Genomic DNA, 21278 nt, shown 5'->3' with positions numbered 1-21278 from the left:
GATATGAATATTATTCGTGTTGTATTCATATTTAACCTTAACGTATTTTGTGTCTAATCATATTTGACACATTTCATATACGAAAACATGAATTGTCAAATCTATCTTGGAGAGCCTTGATTGGGCTCCTTAAGAGAGCACCAGTGCTCCCCTCTTTGATGCTCCTCTTTCTTGGGGACTTGGGGAGCACCGATCGGTGCTCTTTATTTTTTAAAATATAATAATAATTTTTTAAATTAATAGAAAAAAAAGTACTTTAGTTCTTTCATAATCTCTACTAACGGTGTTTACACTCTTGAAGTGGAGTGCACATTTTGAAAACTAATAGACTCACTTAGAATTTCGATTAAAATTTAAAGGGTGGAGGTATTTTACCTTAAAATTAAACCTAGATATAAATATCATATTATAGCTATTCTTTTCTGGGGCAACAAAAGTAAAGAAAACTAATAGTTTTTCTCTTGAGTGCGGTCACTCTTGAGAGGGTTTCTTTTCAAAAAACTTCTCCACTGATTCTTTGTTGAAAATCAAATAAGAAAAAAAAGACAAATCGTTATCCACTTGCTAGCACTAGCTCGTGGCATAAAACTCTTTCTTTAAGAAGGATCTGTTGCAATCGTATGTGTAACATTAGAGGCCAAGCGTTTGAGTGGTTAGGATTCTTTTATACAAGAAAGTATTCATATATTTTTAGCACCAAAAGGAATTCATTTGATTACAATGTTAGTTGAAAAGGTAAAACCATTTTCTAATTTTTTTTTATGGTGTTTAACTTTTCATTAAACTACCAAGGTGATCCAAAGATAGGTGGTATGGTTTCATATTTTGTTATTTCGCTAAGTTGATGCTCTAATCATGCCATTCTTAGTAGTGGTATCAAAGCCTCCTTTAGCTTGCATTAATGTGAATCGATATCTTTGTAATGTTTAATTCCAATTCTGATTAGATGTGAGGCGTTCGGAAGAGATAAAGTAAGTTTTAAATTTCGATTATGTTTTAAAGTAGTTTATCAAAAATTTGATTTTTATTTTCAATATTTATTTGTTTCAACAACTAATCTCGTTTATCTCAATTTTACATAACAATAAGTGCATGAGATGCACAAAAGAGTTTGGCAAGAAAAGCATTTGAGTTCATGGGAAACAAGATGCGTTTTTGTGATAGAATTCAGTTTTGTCCAAATTTGCATGTGGTTCGATTTTCAGTTTTTAATAAGGAGTTAAAAGCTTCAAAAAATTCTGAAAAAAAAATTTACAAGTAATCTACATTGAAAAGGTTTCAATATAATTGCTTATCAGTTGCAAAAGGTAAAGGAAAGGCCATGAAATCATGGTTGAAACCCATACTACCAGTAGTAGTTTCAAGGCATGGTTTTGGCTTAGAAAGTCATCTTCAAAGAGTCCTAAAATTATGCAATTGTTGTACCTTTTTGAATAAATTTTGAAGTTTGAATATGTTTAAAAGATGCTTGGAAAGATTATTAAAATTAAAGGATTTAATCTCTTGATTTATGCCACCATAATGCCACATATATAACTCAAAAATTACAACTATGTACAGAATACATAGGCTACAATTTTTTGGGGTTTTGGCTAATTAAATCAAGTCTAAAAATTATGAAATTTTAATATGGAAAGTGTCCATACGTTAGCTAATCGTGGTTAAAATTTGGGAATTAAATTCCCTGATTTGTTGCCACATCAAGCCACAAAATCATGACTGGTACAATGTTGCTAGAATTTTATAATGTTATGGTTGTTGAGATTTTAATGTCCATATTTGTAGCCTAAATTGGTGCAATTAAAAACACTAATTTAATAAACAATATTTTAAGGAAAAGTTCTACAAGATAAATTTTGATACATTTAAATTAAGAATTTGAATTTTTTAAAATAAAGATATCAAAATTCAATTAATCACATCCATAAATTTAGGAATTTGATTCCTACAAATATGGACAAAATGTATATCATGAATTAATTTTCTTCTTTTAAGAAAGGAAATTCAAATAGAACACTTAAATATTATTAAAGATAATGTTATCTTAAATATTAGATTTAAATTATCTAATGAGATTAGATAATTGAAGACACATAATCTTTAATTTAAAAATATTAGTACAAGTTACTTAAAACGTTTAAAGATTACAAATTAAAAATGTTTTAATTTGTAATAATATTTTAATTCTAATCCTAATAAGATTAAGAATGGATAATGTTACTAATACTGATTAGTAAAGACTTTCCATATATGAAAAATTGTTTTTATACATAGAATTAAAAAGGAACTCAAAATTAGTTGCACAGCAATTTCAGACATCTCATATGATTAATAATTAAAATAAGACATAGTTTTAGTTTTAGTTTTATATTCATATGGATGGGTGAATGTGGATGATTATGGACTAAGCCCAATATGATTGTGGATGTATGGTTAAATTTTATCATAGTATTTGTTTATTAAATAGAGTTTGCACACCCTGCTTTTCTCTTGATTTTCAAGGTTTGTAAAATTCTCTCCTCGCCTAACTCCCATCGGATATATCACGAAGTTTCTTTAATAAAATATAATTAATTACATATAAGTGAAAAATTAGGATTGGTTTAGGAGTTATTTTACAATTCAAGTATGAAGACCTAAAGGCACCATGAAGATACAAGAAGGAAGATTACAATATATTGTATGTTACCCCCTATGTTTGACTAAACTAATTTCCTTCGATGGCTCAAAGAAATTAGTATAGATGAAGTCCATAATCATCCAAAGTAGGATGCATGTGATAGATTTATTTTATGCCATTTAATAAATTCTATGTGATGTAAAGTAGTATGCTCGAGATAGATTTATTTATGTAATTAATAAATGCTACGCATGCAAAGTTGAAACTTTAATAAAAACAAATAAGGAAATCCCTTGGGTAAATATTAAGTCTCACACCATGCATGATTAAGTTACCTTCCACCATATAGCAAGATAAACTTACTGCTCTTTTAATCAGAGACTTGTTGAGCACACTCAAGGTCACACTTTACATGAGTATGTTTGAGTTATTAATGGGTCTTACTCAACTAGTTTCATGAAATTCACATGCTTGAAAACTTGGTCATTATGGAAACTAGAGGCAATGGCTAGATGAAACATATGTGATATGTTTGGGCAATATGTTGTCACCTAGTTGATTTAAGAGTATAGAGATACAATTGGTAAGCTCAGTTACCTACCTAATCCACTTATTATGGTTTATTGAGCACACTCAAGGTCATGATTAGAATGAATTAGTATCCTAACCCACTAAGAGAATCCTTGTAAAGATCTCTCAAGGTGATATGGAGAGTTATCATCTTAAAGAAAATAATGAGATCAATCAATTTAAGATTTACTATCTCATCTTAATTGATTATAATACATGATAATCAATAAACGTTCTTTAAATGTCTAGGTTGTTAGAATGTGAATACACACCACTTTGCACAACATACTTGATGCCATCATGAAATCTAGGCTAAAATGTTTGGATTGGTATATCAAGTTGAGAAACGTTCTCAAATATCTGTTAAGCATAGATGTCATTAAGGAAGATATCATTACCTTTTTGATTAGGTCAAAGAATGAGAAACTTGCAGAAGTTTCACCTTTGACCATGTAAATGGTTGACCTAAATCTATCAACCATTGATTCGTCACCATGGGTATTAGATACTAAATGCGGGTCATACTTATGTAATGACGTAAAGGTACTAGAAGCTAGTACAAGATTAACAAAAGGAGAGGTGGTCTTAAGAGTAGGAAATAGAGCGAAGGTTGCTGCATCGATTATAAGGATAGTTACCATACCTTTACCTTCTAGGTTGATTTTAGAATTGAGAGATTGCAACTATGTTCCTTCAATATCTTGAAATATCATATTTGTGTCATACTTGGCACTGTATAATTATTTTGAATTTAGCATTAAGGGTAATTGTTGTTCTTTCTCAAAGGGAGAGATTCATTATGGTGCAAGGGCACCCTCAAACGGTCTCTATATTCTTGATCCTAAGAGACCCATGCTTAATATAGAGGTTAAGAAAGTAAAGAAAGATGATTCGAAACTATCCTACATTTGGCATTGTAAGCTTGGGCATGTCATGAGACTCACTTAACCAAGTTACACAAACAAGGTTACATCAATCCATTTAATTATGAACCTTATAGAACGTGTGAGTGTTGTCTCATTGGTAAAATGACCAAGTTGCCTTTCACTAAGAAAGGTGAATGAGATGACGTGTTATTAGGACTTGTACATTCGAATGTATGTGGTCCTATGAATATTATTGGTATAGGAGGTAACTCTTACTTCATCACCTTCACAAATGACCATTCTCATTATGGCTATGTATATTTGATGAAATATGAAATATAAATTTAAATCTTTTGATAAGTTCAAAGAATGCAAAGTGGAGGTTGAGAAACAAACTAGGAAGAGTATTCTCACTCTTAGATTTGACTTATGAAGAGAATATCTTAGAAAGAGTTTTAAGATTATTTAAAAGAGAATGGGATTCTTACACAATGGATTCCTCAAAAGACTCCACATAGAATGAGGTGTTTGAGAGAAGGATTCAAATATTGTAGGACATAGTTTGATCCATGATGAGTTGTACAAATTTGTTATATCATTATGGGGATATGCCCTAGAAAATGCTACATACTGAACCAAGTTTCTACCAAATTAGTTGATAAGACACCGTATGAAATATAAAAAGGCCTAACTTGTTTTATGACAAGATTTGGAGACATACTACTTATGTGAAGCATACAATGTTTGATAAGCCAGGAATGAGATCAAATAAATGTAAATTTGTGGGATATCCTAAAGAAATACACGGATATTACCTTTATAATTCCACTGAGCAAAAAGTGTTTCTCTCAAGTAATGCTACTTTCCTTGAGAAAGAGTTCTTAATTGAAAAGCCTAGTGGGAGTAAAGTTGTAATCGAAGAAATTCAAGTCCCACAAATTGACATTCCATTGGAACTTGAGCCGAAATTGTGACATTTGATATACAACTACAATCTCAAAAGGTACAACCACTTAAAAAGTCTAGTAGGATATGTCAAGCTCTAGAGAGATATGGATTTCTTTTGAAAAGGGATGTATTTCACATAAATGATGAGCCTACAACTTATGACGAGTCGTTATTAGACATTCATTATGAGAAATGGCTAGAAGCCAATAAATCTAAAATGGATGCCATGGATAGCAACTAAGAATGGACTTTGGTGGATCCACTTGAAGGGATAAAACCCATTGGGTGTAAATGGATTTTTACAAGAAAGACCGATGTAAATGGCAAGGTGCAAACCTTTAAAGCTAGATTGGTAGCAAAAGGTTACAAACAAAGATAAAAAATTAACTTTGAAGAAACCTTTTCACCAAATGCTATGCTTAAATCTATTATGATTTTACTTGCAATTGTTGCATCTCTTAATTATGAAATATGTCATATGGATGTAAAAATTGCATTCCTTAATGAAAATTTACGAGAGAAAATGTACATGACACAACTTGACGATTTTACATCTAATGCTAATGCCAATAAGGTGTGAAAGGTTCAAAAGTCCATTTATGGACTTAAGCAAGCTTCTCAAAGTTAGAACATCTATTTTGATAAAGCTATAAAAGGATTTGACTTCATCAAGAATGAGGATGAACCATGTGTCTATAAGAAGGCTAGTGGGACTGCCATAATTTTTCTAGTGCTCTATGTTGATGACATATTGCTAATAGAAAATGATATACCATTGTTGCAATCTAAGAAGATTTGCACGTCCCAATAATTCTTCATGAAGGATTTAGGAAAAGCAACCTGCATTTTGTGAATAAAGATCTATAGGAATAGATCTAAAAGGTTGTTAGGTCTTTCCCAATCCACACAGATAGACAAGATGTTAAAAAGGTTTAGCGTGATAGAGTCTAAGAAGGGACACTTGCCTATGTCATAATGCATTAATCTTTCTAAGGATATATGTCCAAAGAATCAAGAGAAGAGAGATCACATGGGTAAGATCTCATATGCTTCAGCAATAGGATAAGAGAGAGATCGCATGGGTAAGATCTCATATGCTTCAGCAATAGGATCTATCTTGTATGTGATGCTTTATACTAGACTAGATGTATTTTATGCTCTAAGGGTCACAAGTAGGTACTAAGCTAATCATGGTGAAGGTCACTAAATAGTTGTGAAAAACATTTTAAAGTACTTACGAAGAACTAGAGACATATTCTAAGTCTATGGAGGAGACGAACTCTATGTTAGGGGTTATGCAGATACAAACTTTCAAACTAATAAACCTGATAGCAAGTCACAAAGTGGATATGTGCTCACGCTCAATAGAGGTGCAATGAGTTGGAAGAGTTCTAAACAAGAGACAATTGTTAATTTTACAACTAAGGCAGAATACATCTTTGTGTCTCAGGCAACAAAAGAGGTAGTTTGAATTCAAATGTTCATTACTGAACTAGATGTGGTTCTTAGCATTATTGATCCAATACCTTTGTATTAAGATAACAATAGAGCCATCACACAAGAAAAGGAATCAAGGTCTCATAAGAAATTCAAACATGTATTGCGGCATTACTATGTGATCAGAGAGATCATTGGAAGAGGAGACATTTACATAGAGTGTATACCCACTGAGGATAATATTATTGATCTTCTCCCCAAAGCATTGTCTTAGCAAAAGCATAATCGTCATGTTGAGAACAATAGCATTAAATACATAGGCAATTGACTTTAGTGCTAGTGGGAGATTATTAGTATAAGCCTTGCAAGCTAATATTTTGTCGTATGGGAATTACATTTTGAGTTATTCATGTATGATATTTTATTACTTTATAATAATTATGAGATAGTTCTTTGTCTATAAGTTTGTGATTTAATTATTTTTTGTACTTATGTAAATAAAGCCCATAGAACTATATATACCTTACAAAAGAAGTGTATTGGAAAACACTTATGAGATCTTTATGCATCAAAACATTATTTCTAAAAGTTATTGATCATTGTATTATTGAGATGGGGCATCAATAATGTTCAAAGATCGACACATGCAATGTTCTTTACTTGTGAAGTAAGTAACCGCTTTTATAAATTGAAATATATAGATACTAGGAACTAACATGTGCATGCTTACCATGGGAGAGTAAGTTCACTGAACCTGACCTGTCATGAGAAGTGCATTTGGTACCTTATTTAAATATTTATGCAATACTTCTCATGTGTCAATTATGTAACTATTCCCTCGACTTAAGACACCAAGTTGTCTTGTTTGTGGTGTACTCTGCTATGATTTCATCCTTACGAGTGCTTAACCAAGGATGCTAATACATAATATTTTTGGGTATAGTATGAAGCATATAAAGGCAAATGAGTGGTCAAGATAGGAATTATCACCCCAAATAATTCAAGGAAAAATATTGCATTAGTTTTAGTTGACATTAGCTTAATCAAATCCTTGGCCAAGGTGATTAGAATATTATGAAATGAGTTTCATAAGTCTTTATAAAGCTAATGATCTAACTACAGGAACAAATATGGAGGTTAACAAGAACAAGCATTACACCAATATCTTATCATTTCTGGGATAGATGATGTGGGAATGAATTACACTAATAAACTGTACACTAAAATGTTATGAAAAAATCTTTTAATTCTCCTAACAATTGAGTGGCCATGATGTATTACTAGATGTTAATCTTGATCTATGAAATTGAATTAGTTAATTTAAAATTGAATATGATTCATTTAAATTAATTAATTAATAAAATTATAATTCAATTCCATTGTCAACATGTTGAAAATCGAATAGGTCATACACAAAGGTTACAATTTTGATTAAATTGAGAGTGTGATAATTTAAGTTAGACTTAAATCAAATTTTAAGTTTTAACTACCAAGGATCTAATTAAAAGAGTTTAATTAGGTATTAGTTAAATATTATAATTCTTATAATATTAAGGACTTGTTTCGTAATCTTAATAAGTCTAATAATAAAATTAAATCTAGATATAAATATCATATTATAGCCACTCTTTTATAAGGCAACAAAAGAAAAAAAACTAATAATTTTTCTCTTGAATGCCGTCACTCTTAAAAAGTTTTTTTTTTAAGAAAACATCTCCATTGATGCTTTGTTGGAAATCAAAGAAGAAAATAGGATAATCGTTGTCCACTTGATAGCACAAGCCTATGGCATAACGCTTTGGCTTCAAAAGAATCTGTTGTAATCGTGTGTACAACATTAGAGACCAAGCCCTTGAGTGGTTAGAATGCTTTGACACAAAGAGCTATTCATATTTTTCAGCACCAAAAGGAATCTATTTGATTATGATATCATTTGAAAAAATAATTTTTTTAAAAAATTTTTACAGTGTTTAGTTTCACATTAAACTATCAAGGAGATCTAAAAGTAAAAAATATAATTTTAATTTTTATTATTCTGTTATATTGATGCTCTAATCATGTCGTTCTTAATAACTCAACAATCCTCCGATATCGAGGGCATTGCCAGATTCGACAGGGTAGCATGTCATGACTCGTGCGACCAACTTAGAGGAAAGGTGCCTTGAGAGAACCAAGAACAAGCCATCATGGCCACTGGCTGAGCAGGTGTCGGTTGAAGGGACTATCAAGCTTACCAAATAGGTCAAACAAGCCAACAACAACGTTGATTCTGCACTAGGTGAGTCAAACTACCTGCCCTATGCGCTAGCTAGTTGTGTCAACTTGCAGACAGCATACTTAAACAGCATACTTAAACACTGCTAGAATGATCTATTCACTATTTCAACGGTCTAGCCAGTCTTTCGATAGGTTAGAACAGTCTTCCAATAGGTTATAGGTTTGAAAACATGACAAAAGCTTTTCCTAATCATTACAAATGGCCGAGCGCTTCACAATGAGGTTTCCTTGGCCTATAAAAGCGATACCCCACCCTAGCAAAGGTCGTTGGGGGGTGTAAACATGTGGGATTAAAAGGGTTTATCCCTACCCCTTATCATGGGTAAAGGTTTTTGGGGGTTTCTCTTGGGGAGATGTTTTATGTTTGTGAATAAAACTCCCCTTTTCCTTATTGTCCTTTCTTATTTGCCTTCCGTTGCATGTTCCTAGTTCATTCTTTCCATAGAGGGGAATGAAGGTTTCTAGGCTAACTTAGGTGCTCTAATGGCATATGAAAGATTGAAAAATAATTGAGTCATTCGCCTAAGAGCACTCCTCCCTGCATACCAACCAACTTATCGTCCAAAAAAAAAAACGGTTTTCACCAATGCATCCTATACACCAACACATCCTTTAAATTTTTTTTAAGGAGTTTAACAGATGGGTTTGGTTTACATTTTGAAGCTTAATTGGTGCTTGAGTTTGAATTTTGTTTTGAAAGAATGATAGTTAGGATATACAATTTGATTAATGAAATGATGTAATTGATATGGGTTAAACACATTAAGGACTAAATTAATACTTTTTCAAAATTTGAGGAAAATAACAATGTTAACATCAAACTTTAAAGATGAATTTTTTTATTGTTTTCAAGGATTTTTACATCAATAAAGCTTAATTACTATTTAATTATTTCATAAATTATTAAATTTCATGACCTAACTTTATTGGTTTTTTTAATTAGTGCCTTTTAACAACAAAAATATGAAATTGGAATACCTTAATTAGTTATTCATAACAAAAATAAATAGTCTTTATAGATAAAATAAAAGAATTACAGACAAATAAATATTTATTTATGCATACACCCCAACACACATAACTTTTTACATGTTCAAACACATCTACAATCATATATATATCTATATATATATATATGCATTTTATGTTATATATAGGTGTATATATGAATGCATGCTGTTGACTAAGTTTATGTTCACTACAACATTTTTCACCTATGGCCGCAAAAAAAATTACAGCAATAGGTGAAAAATATGCAGCCTTAGATTAAGGCTACACTTAGCGAAAGTGCAGCCTTAGCCAATGTATGCAAATGTATGGTTGCACTTGTTTCTGAAATTCAACAGTAAAATTAAAGTGCAACTGTATACTATATGACTGTAATCTTAAATCATATGGTAGTATATAAAATATGCAGTTAAAAGGTATAAGATAGAGACACATATAACCTTATAATATGCAACAAGTTTTATGATAAAAACACATGCTCACAAATCATAAAATGCCTTTAAAATCAAATTGCAGCAACAAATGCCTCAAAAATCAAATGCCTCAAAAACCATGTTCAACTTGGAACAGGAACCCCCAAGGTCTTTACAATGTGTACAATATGGAGTTTCATTAAGAATAATCAACTAATTTTAGTAATCTCTCCGTTTCTCTCTTATTCTCTCCAATTTCTCTTTGGGCATTTTTGTTTGTCCATTCTTCAGTATAATAAAACCATTCGACATTGCAGTTTCCAACTTTCTTTACCTGTAAAGATTAATTTGTATGATAATATTAATTTGCAAGTAGTTCATAATGTAACATGAGACAAAGTATACTCACTGACCAACTATCAAATATTTATTTATCCTCTTTGATTTGACGTGAAAACAAAGCAAAAAAGGAAAAAAAAAAAAAAGAACCTAGAAAACTGGTAACGCTATAAAAAGATTCATTATTTGTCCTCTTCATATCTAACTCTCTTTAAGCATGGTACTACTCGAGTCTCAAATGATGCATAATTTAACATTGAAGATTGGAAAGCACATTCTTGATAAGAAGGATTAGGATGACAATATTTTGACCAGGACCGTAAACTGCAATTTATTGACAAAATTGTTTTTGAATAAAGTTAACCAAGCAAACTATGTAATAAGCACATTGCAGGTAAGTATACAAGAATTCTTCCTAGCATTAGTTTCCACATGGAAGGGAAAGGATTAACACGCCAGCAAGAATCAAATCAATGAACAATCAAGTCCTACAAAAGAAATCTTAAATCATGTGATAACAATTAAAAAAAAAAAACAGAGATTTAAGAACCGGGTGCCTTGGTTTTGTACTAAAAGGGGTAACATTTGACAAAACCCTAGTTTCTTGGGGGAAAGAAGATGAGATTAAAAAGGTGAGATTTTTACAAGTGAACTTAGCTTAATTAGGAAAAGCAATGAATGAAGGAAGTCACAAAGAAAAGAAAGAGGTTTTGGAATTTGGAGAGGAGAAGTGCAAGGAGGGAAAGGGTCAAGAATTTGCACGAAAAGAAAGAGGTGCAGAACGATGGAGGGGAGACAGTTGAGAAGAAAAAAAATGTTTTATTCATTAATTTTCAAAAAATTAATTTTCATATGGTAAAAAAATTAATCTACCAAAGGGTACATTCCCAAATGATAGGTACTAGGAAGATGAATGCTCCAATTTCCTAGTATTACATTACCTTACGATCATGCTCAGACTATTGCAATGTTAGGTTTTTGCTCCAATTAGCACATTTAATTTTTGAAAAATTATTTAATAACAAGGAAGAAAAATTCGAAAGATGAAAAAAAAGAGGTGAGTAAAGAAAAAGAAAATGAAAGAAAGATATTTTTCATTCTTTGTGTTTAGTTTGAAAAGTGAAAAAAAGAAAGAAAAAAATAATTGATACTCTTTTAATTTAGAGAGAAATAGAGATTGTAAGAAGTAAGAGTGTTAATTTCTTAATTAAAACAAACAAATATAAAAGATATTAAATTTTTTATGAGCTGCAAAATAAAAAAATGCATCTAAATCTTAAAGCCCTAATACTATGTCAAATTCTTTAGATGCAAAAATGAAAATGCGGCTAATAGTGTGTTGTTAAAACCCATTTGTGTTGTAGTGGTTCTTCTTTAAAAGGTAAAGATTTAAATGTTAAAGATATAATTGGCAACCAAGGTAAAACAATAATGGAAACAACATTTGACGAGTCATGCCATAATTAAAAGGAACGTTTTGGAGACTTTTATAATTGTTAATTGAATAAATTTCTCAAAATTGTTTTAGGGTTTTCAGAGATTACAAGCTAGAGTTGCTGGTTTATATGTAACTACTCTTCAATTCCTCAAGAATAAAACAAACAGAAGCAAAATGTTGTAAGATAATTCTTATTGCTGGTAATCATCTTTCCCCTTTTTCATTTTCTGATCTCAAATCATGGCTGCATTCTGTTAACTGATGGGTTTTTTTGTTTTCATGGATATAGAATTCAATTATAATTGCTTCGGTATTGAAAGAGGTATGTATTCTTTTTCTTTCTTTGAATGTTACAGTTTAGCTTTGATATGGCACTTTTCTCAAGATTTGTTTGATATAAAAATTCTTTAATCCAATCTTCATGAGTTTACCATGCTTAATCCTGCTTAACAACACCCTATCCATTCGTCCTAATAAACTTGTTACATTTTAATTTTTTGACGTTGGTGAAAATTCTTAAACTTTTACTTCTTTTATTTTATATTTATCAATGATAAAAATATTTAAAACTGTTTTTCAAAAATATTTGATCAAAATTAAAGAAAAATTTATCAAAATGTGAAAAATTATATGCGATAAATAGAGTCTTTTATCAGCAAAGAAACTTGGTAATCTTGATGTTTTATGATACAAGCTTTTGTCGGTTATTTTGGCTATTCAAATCTGCATAAATTGCCATGACTTTGCATTGAATTAGATTTGCTGGAATTTAATCAATAATACTACCAGATGCTTCTTTAAATTTTATAGAAATTATACAATGAAGAATATAAGAAGATCGCACCCGAATATTTGCTTCATTGATTAATATATGATTTTTCTATTTAAAGAGTAGGGTTTAAATTCATCTTCTTTCAATTATAATAAAAAAAAAATGTAAGAAGACCTATTTTTAAGTGATTGGAAAATGTTGATAATGTGAATGTAATTTATGTAACTTCAGCATATAATTATATATATCACATATCTTTTGTTGAAAAATCGAAGAAAACAAAAAAAAACCTCCGCGGTAGTCCAATTGAATGACACTTGGGCTATCAATTGGAACAATAGTAAAATACGATGCGGTGTTGATTAGGTAGCATTTTACTAGGGGGTTTCTGCTTCTTTTAGTTATCCAATGAGCAGTTTAGGAGGATGGTTTTTGAGATTGGCAATGTTGGGATATAGTTTCAGAGTACTGTGATGCAGTTTTGTTGTCTTTTTTTTTAATAGTTTTGTTTGCTATTTTCTCTATTACAATATTAGCTTTTTTTACAACAAAATATTTTTATTATGAAACAAAAATTCAGAAATGCACGATAAATTAAAACAAAATACAAAAAGAAAACACAAAGAGATAGAAAAACTGAGTTTTTTTTTTTCAGAAAAGTAAATTTTTATTAACGTCCAAACCATTATGTCATTTGAAATTTCTAATATTGAATAACTGAAGATTCCCTATAATATTAAAACGTCGTTTTGGACAGAAATAATAAGTACACTTATAAAGAAGTATTTAAACAGTAATGTGGATCATCCTAACATCGACCTCAAAGTTATACTTATTCCCATATCATACTATGTGTTGCTGTCTAATCAAATCAATAAATACTTAACTATTATCATCACAAAAATCACCTAAGTAAATATCCAATTACCCATTGACATCACAAAGGCCATACAACAATCCAAAAAAACAATGCTTACCAGAAAGAGCATCCTTATTCAGAATATTAACAAGCACATCCCTTACTAATCTAGGTAATCAACCAATTTGCAATTGTATTAGTTGATCTACGAATCAAATTTAGCAAAATACTTCCTATAGGTTGAGATAAATTCGCCAATCATTGCATCTCTATTCCTTTCACAAATTTTGAAGACATTTAGTCAATCTGTGCATTTTGTCTTAAATTTTGAAAACAGACATCAGAATCTGAATATAAATTTTTACTAATTCAATTTTTTGTAGATATCTTAATAATTTTTTTATTTTAAATATTTTAAAGAAAAAGAAAGTTAATCTATATATTTTGATTCAAATACTTGAGATCTTTGTCATAATTGTCCTTGCAAATAATCTTAGAAAAAGAAAAACTATTGTATAATATAAAAATATATAAAATACAAACAAATCTAAATTATATATTGAGAAATTTAAATTATGTATATCGCCTAAGTAAAATTAAAGTATATATACATAATTTAACTCTAACTAACCTATAACAATATTATAGTCCCATTGGATAACAATATTGTATATTAACTCTTAACTAAATTTTTTATATAATTATCTTAACAAATCTATAAATCAAAATGTATTATATACTCCTTCGTAAAAAAATGTTATACATTATTTATTTTTGACGGTTAGCATTTATATATCGAATAGAACCAATGAATCCCAAAATTTGTTTTCCTAGAAGGAGAAATAAGTTTTTCATATCATAAGCATGCTAAAAACTAACTAAACGAAAATGCAGCTAACGTGAGCTTAGAACTTGCATGGGAGAAATAAGTTTTCCATATCATAAGCATGCTAAAAACTAACGAAGCGAGAATGCAGCTAACGTGAACAGCTCTCAATTAACTCATATTTATTTGAATTTTTTTTTCCTTTTTTTTTTCTTTCTCCACTATTTCACAGGGACTGCAAAGAAACCGCTGTGTTTACTCTTTTACAATGAAGGTGGTGGTGGAGATATTGACAGGAAACCTCTTCTACATTCAAGTCGGCGATGATGCCACGGTTGGTGATCTCAAGAAAGAGATTGAAGTGCAGGAAAATTTGCCACTCCAACGTATGATCTTGGTTGTTGACAAAAATCATAGTCACCCGACGATAAATGATGAAGATGCAGCCTCTCTAGTTGATTGTGGAGTGCAAGATGGATCTCACATCTATCTCTTCTTCAATCAGCTCGAGGATGAGTCGCCTTATCATCATGTTTTTACCTTGCCCGAACCTTTTTTGGACTAGCTCCTTTGCAAAAAGAAATATATCGCTATGCTTAGGTATTTGAGTTTTTATCATTTTGTGTTTTCATGTGTTTGATATTAACATAGTTTTTGTTGCATGAATGAGAATATTTCATGCAGGTTGATGTGTAATGGAATTTTCTCTTGATAAACTTAATTGCAATATTGAGCTTGATTAGTGATTAGTTTGGATAAGGCAACATCAATAGAAAACTTAAAACCTGTCCCTTAATTAGATGTCTTACCACCTATTATTCTATTTCACGACAAACCAAATATGCCATAAGAGGAGAAGCTTCTTTCTCCTAGAGTAGTTGATGGCATTTCATTTATTCTTTTAAGCCTTGGGTAGAATTGCACCATGTTGATCAGAGGGAGTATGGCAAGGAGAAAAAATTACCACATATATATCTCAAACTATAGAAGAATCCTTTTTGACTCTACCAAACGCCAAATAAAGTAAGCGATGTGACATGTGAGTAGTACCTTATCTTGTCAAAGCCCAAATATAGGAATGGTATGCTTGCCAACCCTCTGTAATCTTTAGCTTGCTTAGTAATGTAGATCAAATAGGCTAATTTATGACACTAGTGATATGGCTAATGGTTTAAATTTGCAAACCGTACATTGTAATGTGTTTTTTTCCAGTTATATATGGGTTATGAGATAAAGATTATGAAACAATTGGTTAGATTAGTTCTTTAATTAATAATATAAAAGATTTGGAACAATCATGTCTTGCATGCAGATTAACATTCGAACTTTATAATTTTCTTAATATAAAAGTGAATGATTAGTTTTAAATATTAATTGGGAATGTCACAAGAATGATCAAAAATTCAGAAAAGCAATATGTTAGAAAGAATAAGGAATAAGATACCCTGAAACTAAAAGCAAAGACATTCAATTTAGAGCATACAAATGAACTGTTACAGATGCAAATGGTTTAAACTAATTGTGAAAGATTTATTAGAATAGGTGTCCACCCTCTCATCCTAAACTTCAAATTCTAATGTAGGTTCAGGTTTTTACTAGGTGTAATTGCCTGTTGCCGAATGCCATTAATTGAGGAAGAGAGAAAGCTATTACTAAGAGTAATCTTATAGCAGGTCAACACATGAAGCTAACAACCCCACCCCACCCCGCCTACCCAACCCATCCCTCCACTTAACTAAAGAAATGAGAACAAAGGAAACGAAAGATAAAATCATTTAAGCTATAAATTAAAGCTGATTGCAAATGCCTAAAACAGCTGACAATCAGAGCATCATAAGGCGAAGAGGCACCCTAGTATTATCAATATAAACATGCAAGTGGACATGCACGCTCATCTATAAACTGTATGTGTGAGAGGAAAAGAGAGCTCAAGGCTGAAAAAATGGCAAAAGGAACCCAGAATGGTATATCAATTATTAATACATACAGATACACATACGATTGATTTCATGTTTATATTAACGTATTTATGTTTGACTCATTGTGATCATCGACAAAATTTTGTTAATGCAAGAAAATATAAAGGACCAAATGAAGACATAGATGAAAAATTCTAACCATGTGAGACAAGAATCTTGCCTACTTAGATGGTCTACAAGAGCTCTGGACCTAAAGGTGCCTCCAATGATGTATGTTGAAACCAACTCCTCTTGAGGTTTAGCTTGCAAGATGGAAGGTTAAACTCAAAGCGCTGCAGGTAAACCGCTCACTTTCATCATACATGAATACTTAGTTGGAACAATAGCACCCGCCCGTGAGCACAGATCCACCACAGCTGGTGCATGCCCATAGTAGTCCCGACCTTCATCCAAAAGCACTAATGGATCTTGAGGCCTTCGCCGCCACATAATCTTTGGTGGGACCAAGTCATCAACCCCTGCCTTCTTCCAAAAATGGGCTCCACGCCAACTTTCATATCTAAACACTCCACAAAGACGAGCCCTATGGCCAGATGGCCCCACATGAACTTCAGAACAATATTTACAAACCTTTGCCGGATAGACCAATAGAAGCTTTTTAATGCCAGATCTAAGTGTCTCCCATGCCCTCAAGGTGCCATTTGCTATCACAGTCAAATCATCATGTGACAAAGACTCAATCCCTCTGACACCACCAAAAAATTCATCTGCAACTAATGGACCAGAGTTCAAATTTTCATCATTTAGATCAGCCCCTGCTTGCCAGCATATCTCCACAATGGCAGGAACACGCTCAAAATCAAATCTTTGCTGGTGTTTGATAACACCTTGGAACATGTTGTGCAGATGAAATGCTTCTACAGGGACAAGAATATCATTCAAACCGCCGTTGACCCATTCATGAACGCGATTCTTTCCAATGCGCTTGTATCCACAGCAAGTTTTGATTAAATGGCCTTTCTCACCAATATATACTTCTGGACAGAACCTGCGAAGATTTATATGAATCAAATTGCAACTTGGTATTTTGGTAATATTTTGCTGAATAGAGGCTGGAGTAATGCAGTAAAACTAGAGAAATTTCCTTATGGAAACAAAGGTTTCCCCTCCAGTCTCATCTATCATGAAAAGTAGTAGACTTCTTCCAAATGCAAACATAAATATGACTCTGAAATTTCAACCCAAATGAGAGAGAGAGAGAGAGAGAGAGGTATTTGCCTTGTTGACTGCAAACTAAAGTTGCTTACTTTGTGTTCTAAATGAGCATTCTATTATTCTTAAAATGCAAGTGATAGCATTGTGGAGACAAATCTATTGACCAACAAGCAATAATATATGACAGTAGCATTGCAGTTTTCCCTTGTTGTCTGCTTATGAAGTCACAGAGGTGACAGAAAAGAGAAGTGACTGCTCTTTGCAGCAGGACATGCAGAACATTTATAAATATAGAATAGAAATCAAAGGAACTCGAATACCTGTCAACAGTTTGATTCATACTCATGCATGTTACAAGGGCAATTAAGTTCAGGAAGAGTCAGTTATCCCCCAAATTCCCATGAAACCATTACTCCATGTTTAATTAATTAGCAATTACTGAACTTGTATCTATAATGGATTCACTGACTAAAATAAACAAATTTTATCCTGGGACTCACAACTAAAACTTTGCATCCAGTCCAAATTCTAGGACAATTTATTGCTGTAAGAGTTGCTATGAGCATTAAAAAAAGACTACCTATTTGTGCAAAATACTTTCTGCAATCATTTGGAGATAATATACAGAAAGTGCAAGCAAAACAGGAAAGTCTAACATTAGAGGCAGTTAAATCAGTCAGATTCTGCTGTCTAGACAGTATTGTACCTTAAAATGGTGGAGGCATTTTACAAGGTCCATGGTGGAGTACAGGCTGTTCTTCCATTACCTTAGAGCAAACATGGCATGATTTCACTCTCAGCAAATCAGAGGGCACTAAGGTCTCTGTGATTGCACCCTCAGAGGAAAGCACTACACTGGCAAGGGGAATGTCAAAATCCATCTTGGGACAAAGCTAGCATTTAAACACTAATCTACTGAAAAACTCGTCTAAGCCACTTGAAAGTTTTATATATTACAGCTTGGCTCTTTCCATAGACATATTGGGGTTGTATTTCTAGAACATGATATATGAGTTCATCAGTGAGTAGTGAAATTTCCAAACAAGTTATCACTTGACAACCTAACTAGAAGTCTTTGATGCAGATATTATAACAGTTAAGTCTAGCACAAAAGAACATATGTGCAAAGATGATGCAAACTTGGATTAAGGTTTATTTGAATATAGAAATTGAGGGAGGGACTTACTTGCAGGCAAGGACAGGGAACAATTTGAGAAGGATGGAGACTCCTTGGAAGAGGAGTGCTCTGGCCATGAGGACCTCTTGGGCCACTGGAATCATTCCAGGCACTGGATAGTCCTTAGCTCGATTCTCTATTCTCTTGAGTATCATCGGCCTCAGCTTCTTCAAGTCCACCTTTGAGCTGTATGATCTCCAGTAACCCCTTAATGCCATTGACATAGATCCTGCTAAAAGACATTGAATCAAACACCTTGCGAACATTATAATAGAAGCATCTTCAGATTGTGTAAACTGAGCAGTTGGATCTACGAAACATACTCCGACACAATCAGATAAAGTTGAAACACAAATTGGAACTTCCAAACTGAAATAAAATAAACCAACATAAAGCAAAGTGAATTAGTTAGAGAATCCGGCAGAGTAACCCCTTAAAATTCAAGTTTCCAGAAGGACCATGACCAACCATGAGTCCACGCTGACGAAAAGAATAAAAGAACGAAAGAACTAAATAAATATATACAGTAGCAATTCAATGTCAACCAAAATACCAATTCAACTTATTCAACAAGCAGCAATTCATTCAAATTGAGCGAGCAACCCACATCAAATCTAATATATATAACACATAAACCAAAGCATAAGAAATCAGCGCAAAACATTAAATTTTCTCACATATTTTTATCAAAAACAAATGTTTTTGACAAAACTCCAAACCATGACATTTAAAGACAAATAAATCTCAATTTATCAACAATAAGATAAAGTTAAATAAAGAACTATTCTACTTGTTGGAAAGGAAAGGAAGTAACTTTAGTTCCGAATTATAATAGTGAAATTCAATACTAAACCGCAAGAACACAAATTTTATACCTAGCACGCAGCAGGGTTATTGGGGTTTCTTGCTTGTTTGGGTCTTAGTTTTATGGGTGTAGGGTTCTCTAGTACCTATGTCTGGTTTCACCAGCCCTCCTTGTCTTCCAGAAACGAAAGGAAAAATAACGACAACCACCGCCGCCACATTCTGGGAAATTAAGGAAATATTTTCTTTTTGTTTTTTTTTTATTTACGTTTGATGAGAATTGGTAACTTAAATTTTAAGTTAAGGATAGGAAAAAGTTTTATTATTATTTTTGATAATGAGAATTTCACTTTACTTATTTTAAGTAATTATCAAATAGAAAATGATTTTAATGAAAGTTTTTTTTGGTGATATTAGTGAAAGATGGCATGAAAATAAAAATAAAAAATCATTCTAAGATTGTTTGCAATCATAAAAATAATCTAACACGTGATTAATTGGGACTATTCTTTAAATAAGTTTTACATTACTATACTCTTGAACTCAAATTTGTTTCATGAATCCAGATTTAACAGTTTTAATGACTTTAAATCAAATTGATTTTATTAGAAATTATAAATTTAATGAATTGCAGTCAAGTTGATTTTATCAAAAAATGAATGAATGGATAAGGGTAAAAAAAAAAAAAAGACAATATTTCCTTCTAAAATGACACTGTGGATGAGAAAAGTGGCTTTGATTTTAGCAAGAGTAATATATAAGTCAAGAATGACTTTTTGTCGATCAGAAATACTTTTTTGTTTTTTCAAGATCTTCTGTAATTCAGCCCTGTCCATAAACAAACCTGGCAACCATACCCAACATGACATCACACCACCTTGTCATCCCCCATGTTACCTGGAAAAGAAGGGTCCAGCAGCACGAACCTTTCAACCTCAAGCAACATGGCATCTCATTGCCTTAACAATCTTCCAGGCTACCAGCGGCACAATCATAACATCCTCAAGCAACAACATCAACCTCCCCTCCCTCCCCGCCGCTACCCTTGAGATTGATCTGCACAAACTCCCAAAACACAGCCTCCAAAGAAACAGAGTAGCACAACCCTTGAACCCCAAGGCATTAATCCTCCATCCAATTGTTACTCAAGCATCAATCTTGAGACACATCCCTCCGCCTATAGCCATCCCATCGCTCCACCCTAATCAAAAGAGAACATCCACCACCTCAAAAAAACCAGCAATGTCATTAGCCAAGCCACTCCCTAAAAAACAGCAAAGGAGAGGAGCCTGGATAGAGCCAGAGGAGTTAATGGCAAGCCAAAAATCACATGAATGAAGACCTAGAAAGAGAGATATCATTAATCAATTAACATTAAAAATAGAAAAAGTTAGTGCCTTTTTTTTTTACATTCTTTTCTATTTTTTCCTTTTTTTTTTTAACATAGGAACCTTTGTTCATGAACAAAATTCGTAACCATTCTAGGTACCCTACCGCAGTTCATGGCTCATTAAATACGTCAGAGAAGAAGAACCTCACAAAATCTCATGAGCCACCCTCCCTCCCCGTCTCACATAGGCGAGTGAAGTGATGAGGTGCAGCATGAAGGAATTGAAAAAGATCAAAATCCCTAGAGACATTAAACCCCATGTTATTCCAAACTAAGAATTTCAAACATAGGTTTCAACCGCATCAAGTTCAAGTTCAGAATTGTTGTCAAATTGGACTTCCTTACACACATCTTCCCCTGCCAGGGATTGTTTCTCCAAAGTAGTTTTGTCAGTATGTAC

The 21278-nt window shown here is 32.2% G+C and overlaps 2 protein-coding genes across 6 annotated transcripts; one reads left to right on the top strand and one right to left on the bottom strand.

Annotated features, from left to right (window-relative positions):
* The first annotated feature begins 14641 nt into the window (after positions 1–14641).
* Positions 14642–14938, top strand: LOC110426015 (Ubiquitin-like superfamily protein). Its single transcript, XM_021441099.1, has one exon. It carries the CDS (start codon positions 14642–14644, stop codon positions 14936–14938), a length of 297 nt encoding a protein of 98 aa, XP_021296774.1.
* Positions 14939–16316: 1378 nt separating this feature from the next.
* Positions 16317–19755, bottom strand: APO4 (APO RNA-binding protein (DUF794)). Of its 5 annotated transcripts, XM_021440828.1 has the most exons (4): positions 19560–19755; positions 19008–19053; positions 18694–18913; positions 16317–17340 (listed from the first exon to the last, which is right to left on the bottom strand). In XM_021440828.1, exons 3-4 carry the CDS (start codon positions 18906–18908, stop codon positions 16617–16619), a joined length of 939 nt encoding a protein of 312 aa, XP_021296503.1. In that variant the 5' UTR covers positions 18909–18913; positions 19008–19053; positions 19560–19755; the 3' UTR covers positions 16317–16616. The 5 variants fall into 5 exon arrangements, with proteins under 5 accessions (XP_021296503.1, XP_021296499.1, XP_021296501.1 ...); XM_021440824.1 differs by having other exon boundaries at positions 18694–19053; XM_021440826.1 differs by lacking the exon at positions 19008–19053 and having other exon boundaries at positions 18694–18916.
* Positions 19756–21278: the final 1523 nt, after the last annotated feature.

This window comes from Theobroma umbraticum, unplaced genomic scaffold, assembly GCF_002168275.2.
Source record: "Theobroma umbraticum cultivar Fairchild unplaced genomic scaffold, ASM216827v3 scaffold_12.1, whole genome shotgun sequence".
Taxonomy (NCBI): domain Eukaryota; kingdom Viridiplantae; phylum Streptophyta; class Magnoliopsida; order Malvales; family Malvaceae; genus Theobroma; species Theobroma umbraticum.
Note: the sequence above shows the minus strand (reverse complement) of the source record. Positions and strands in the feature narration are given on the sequence as shown.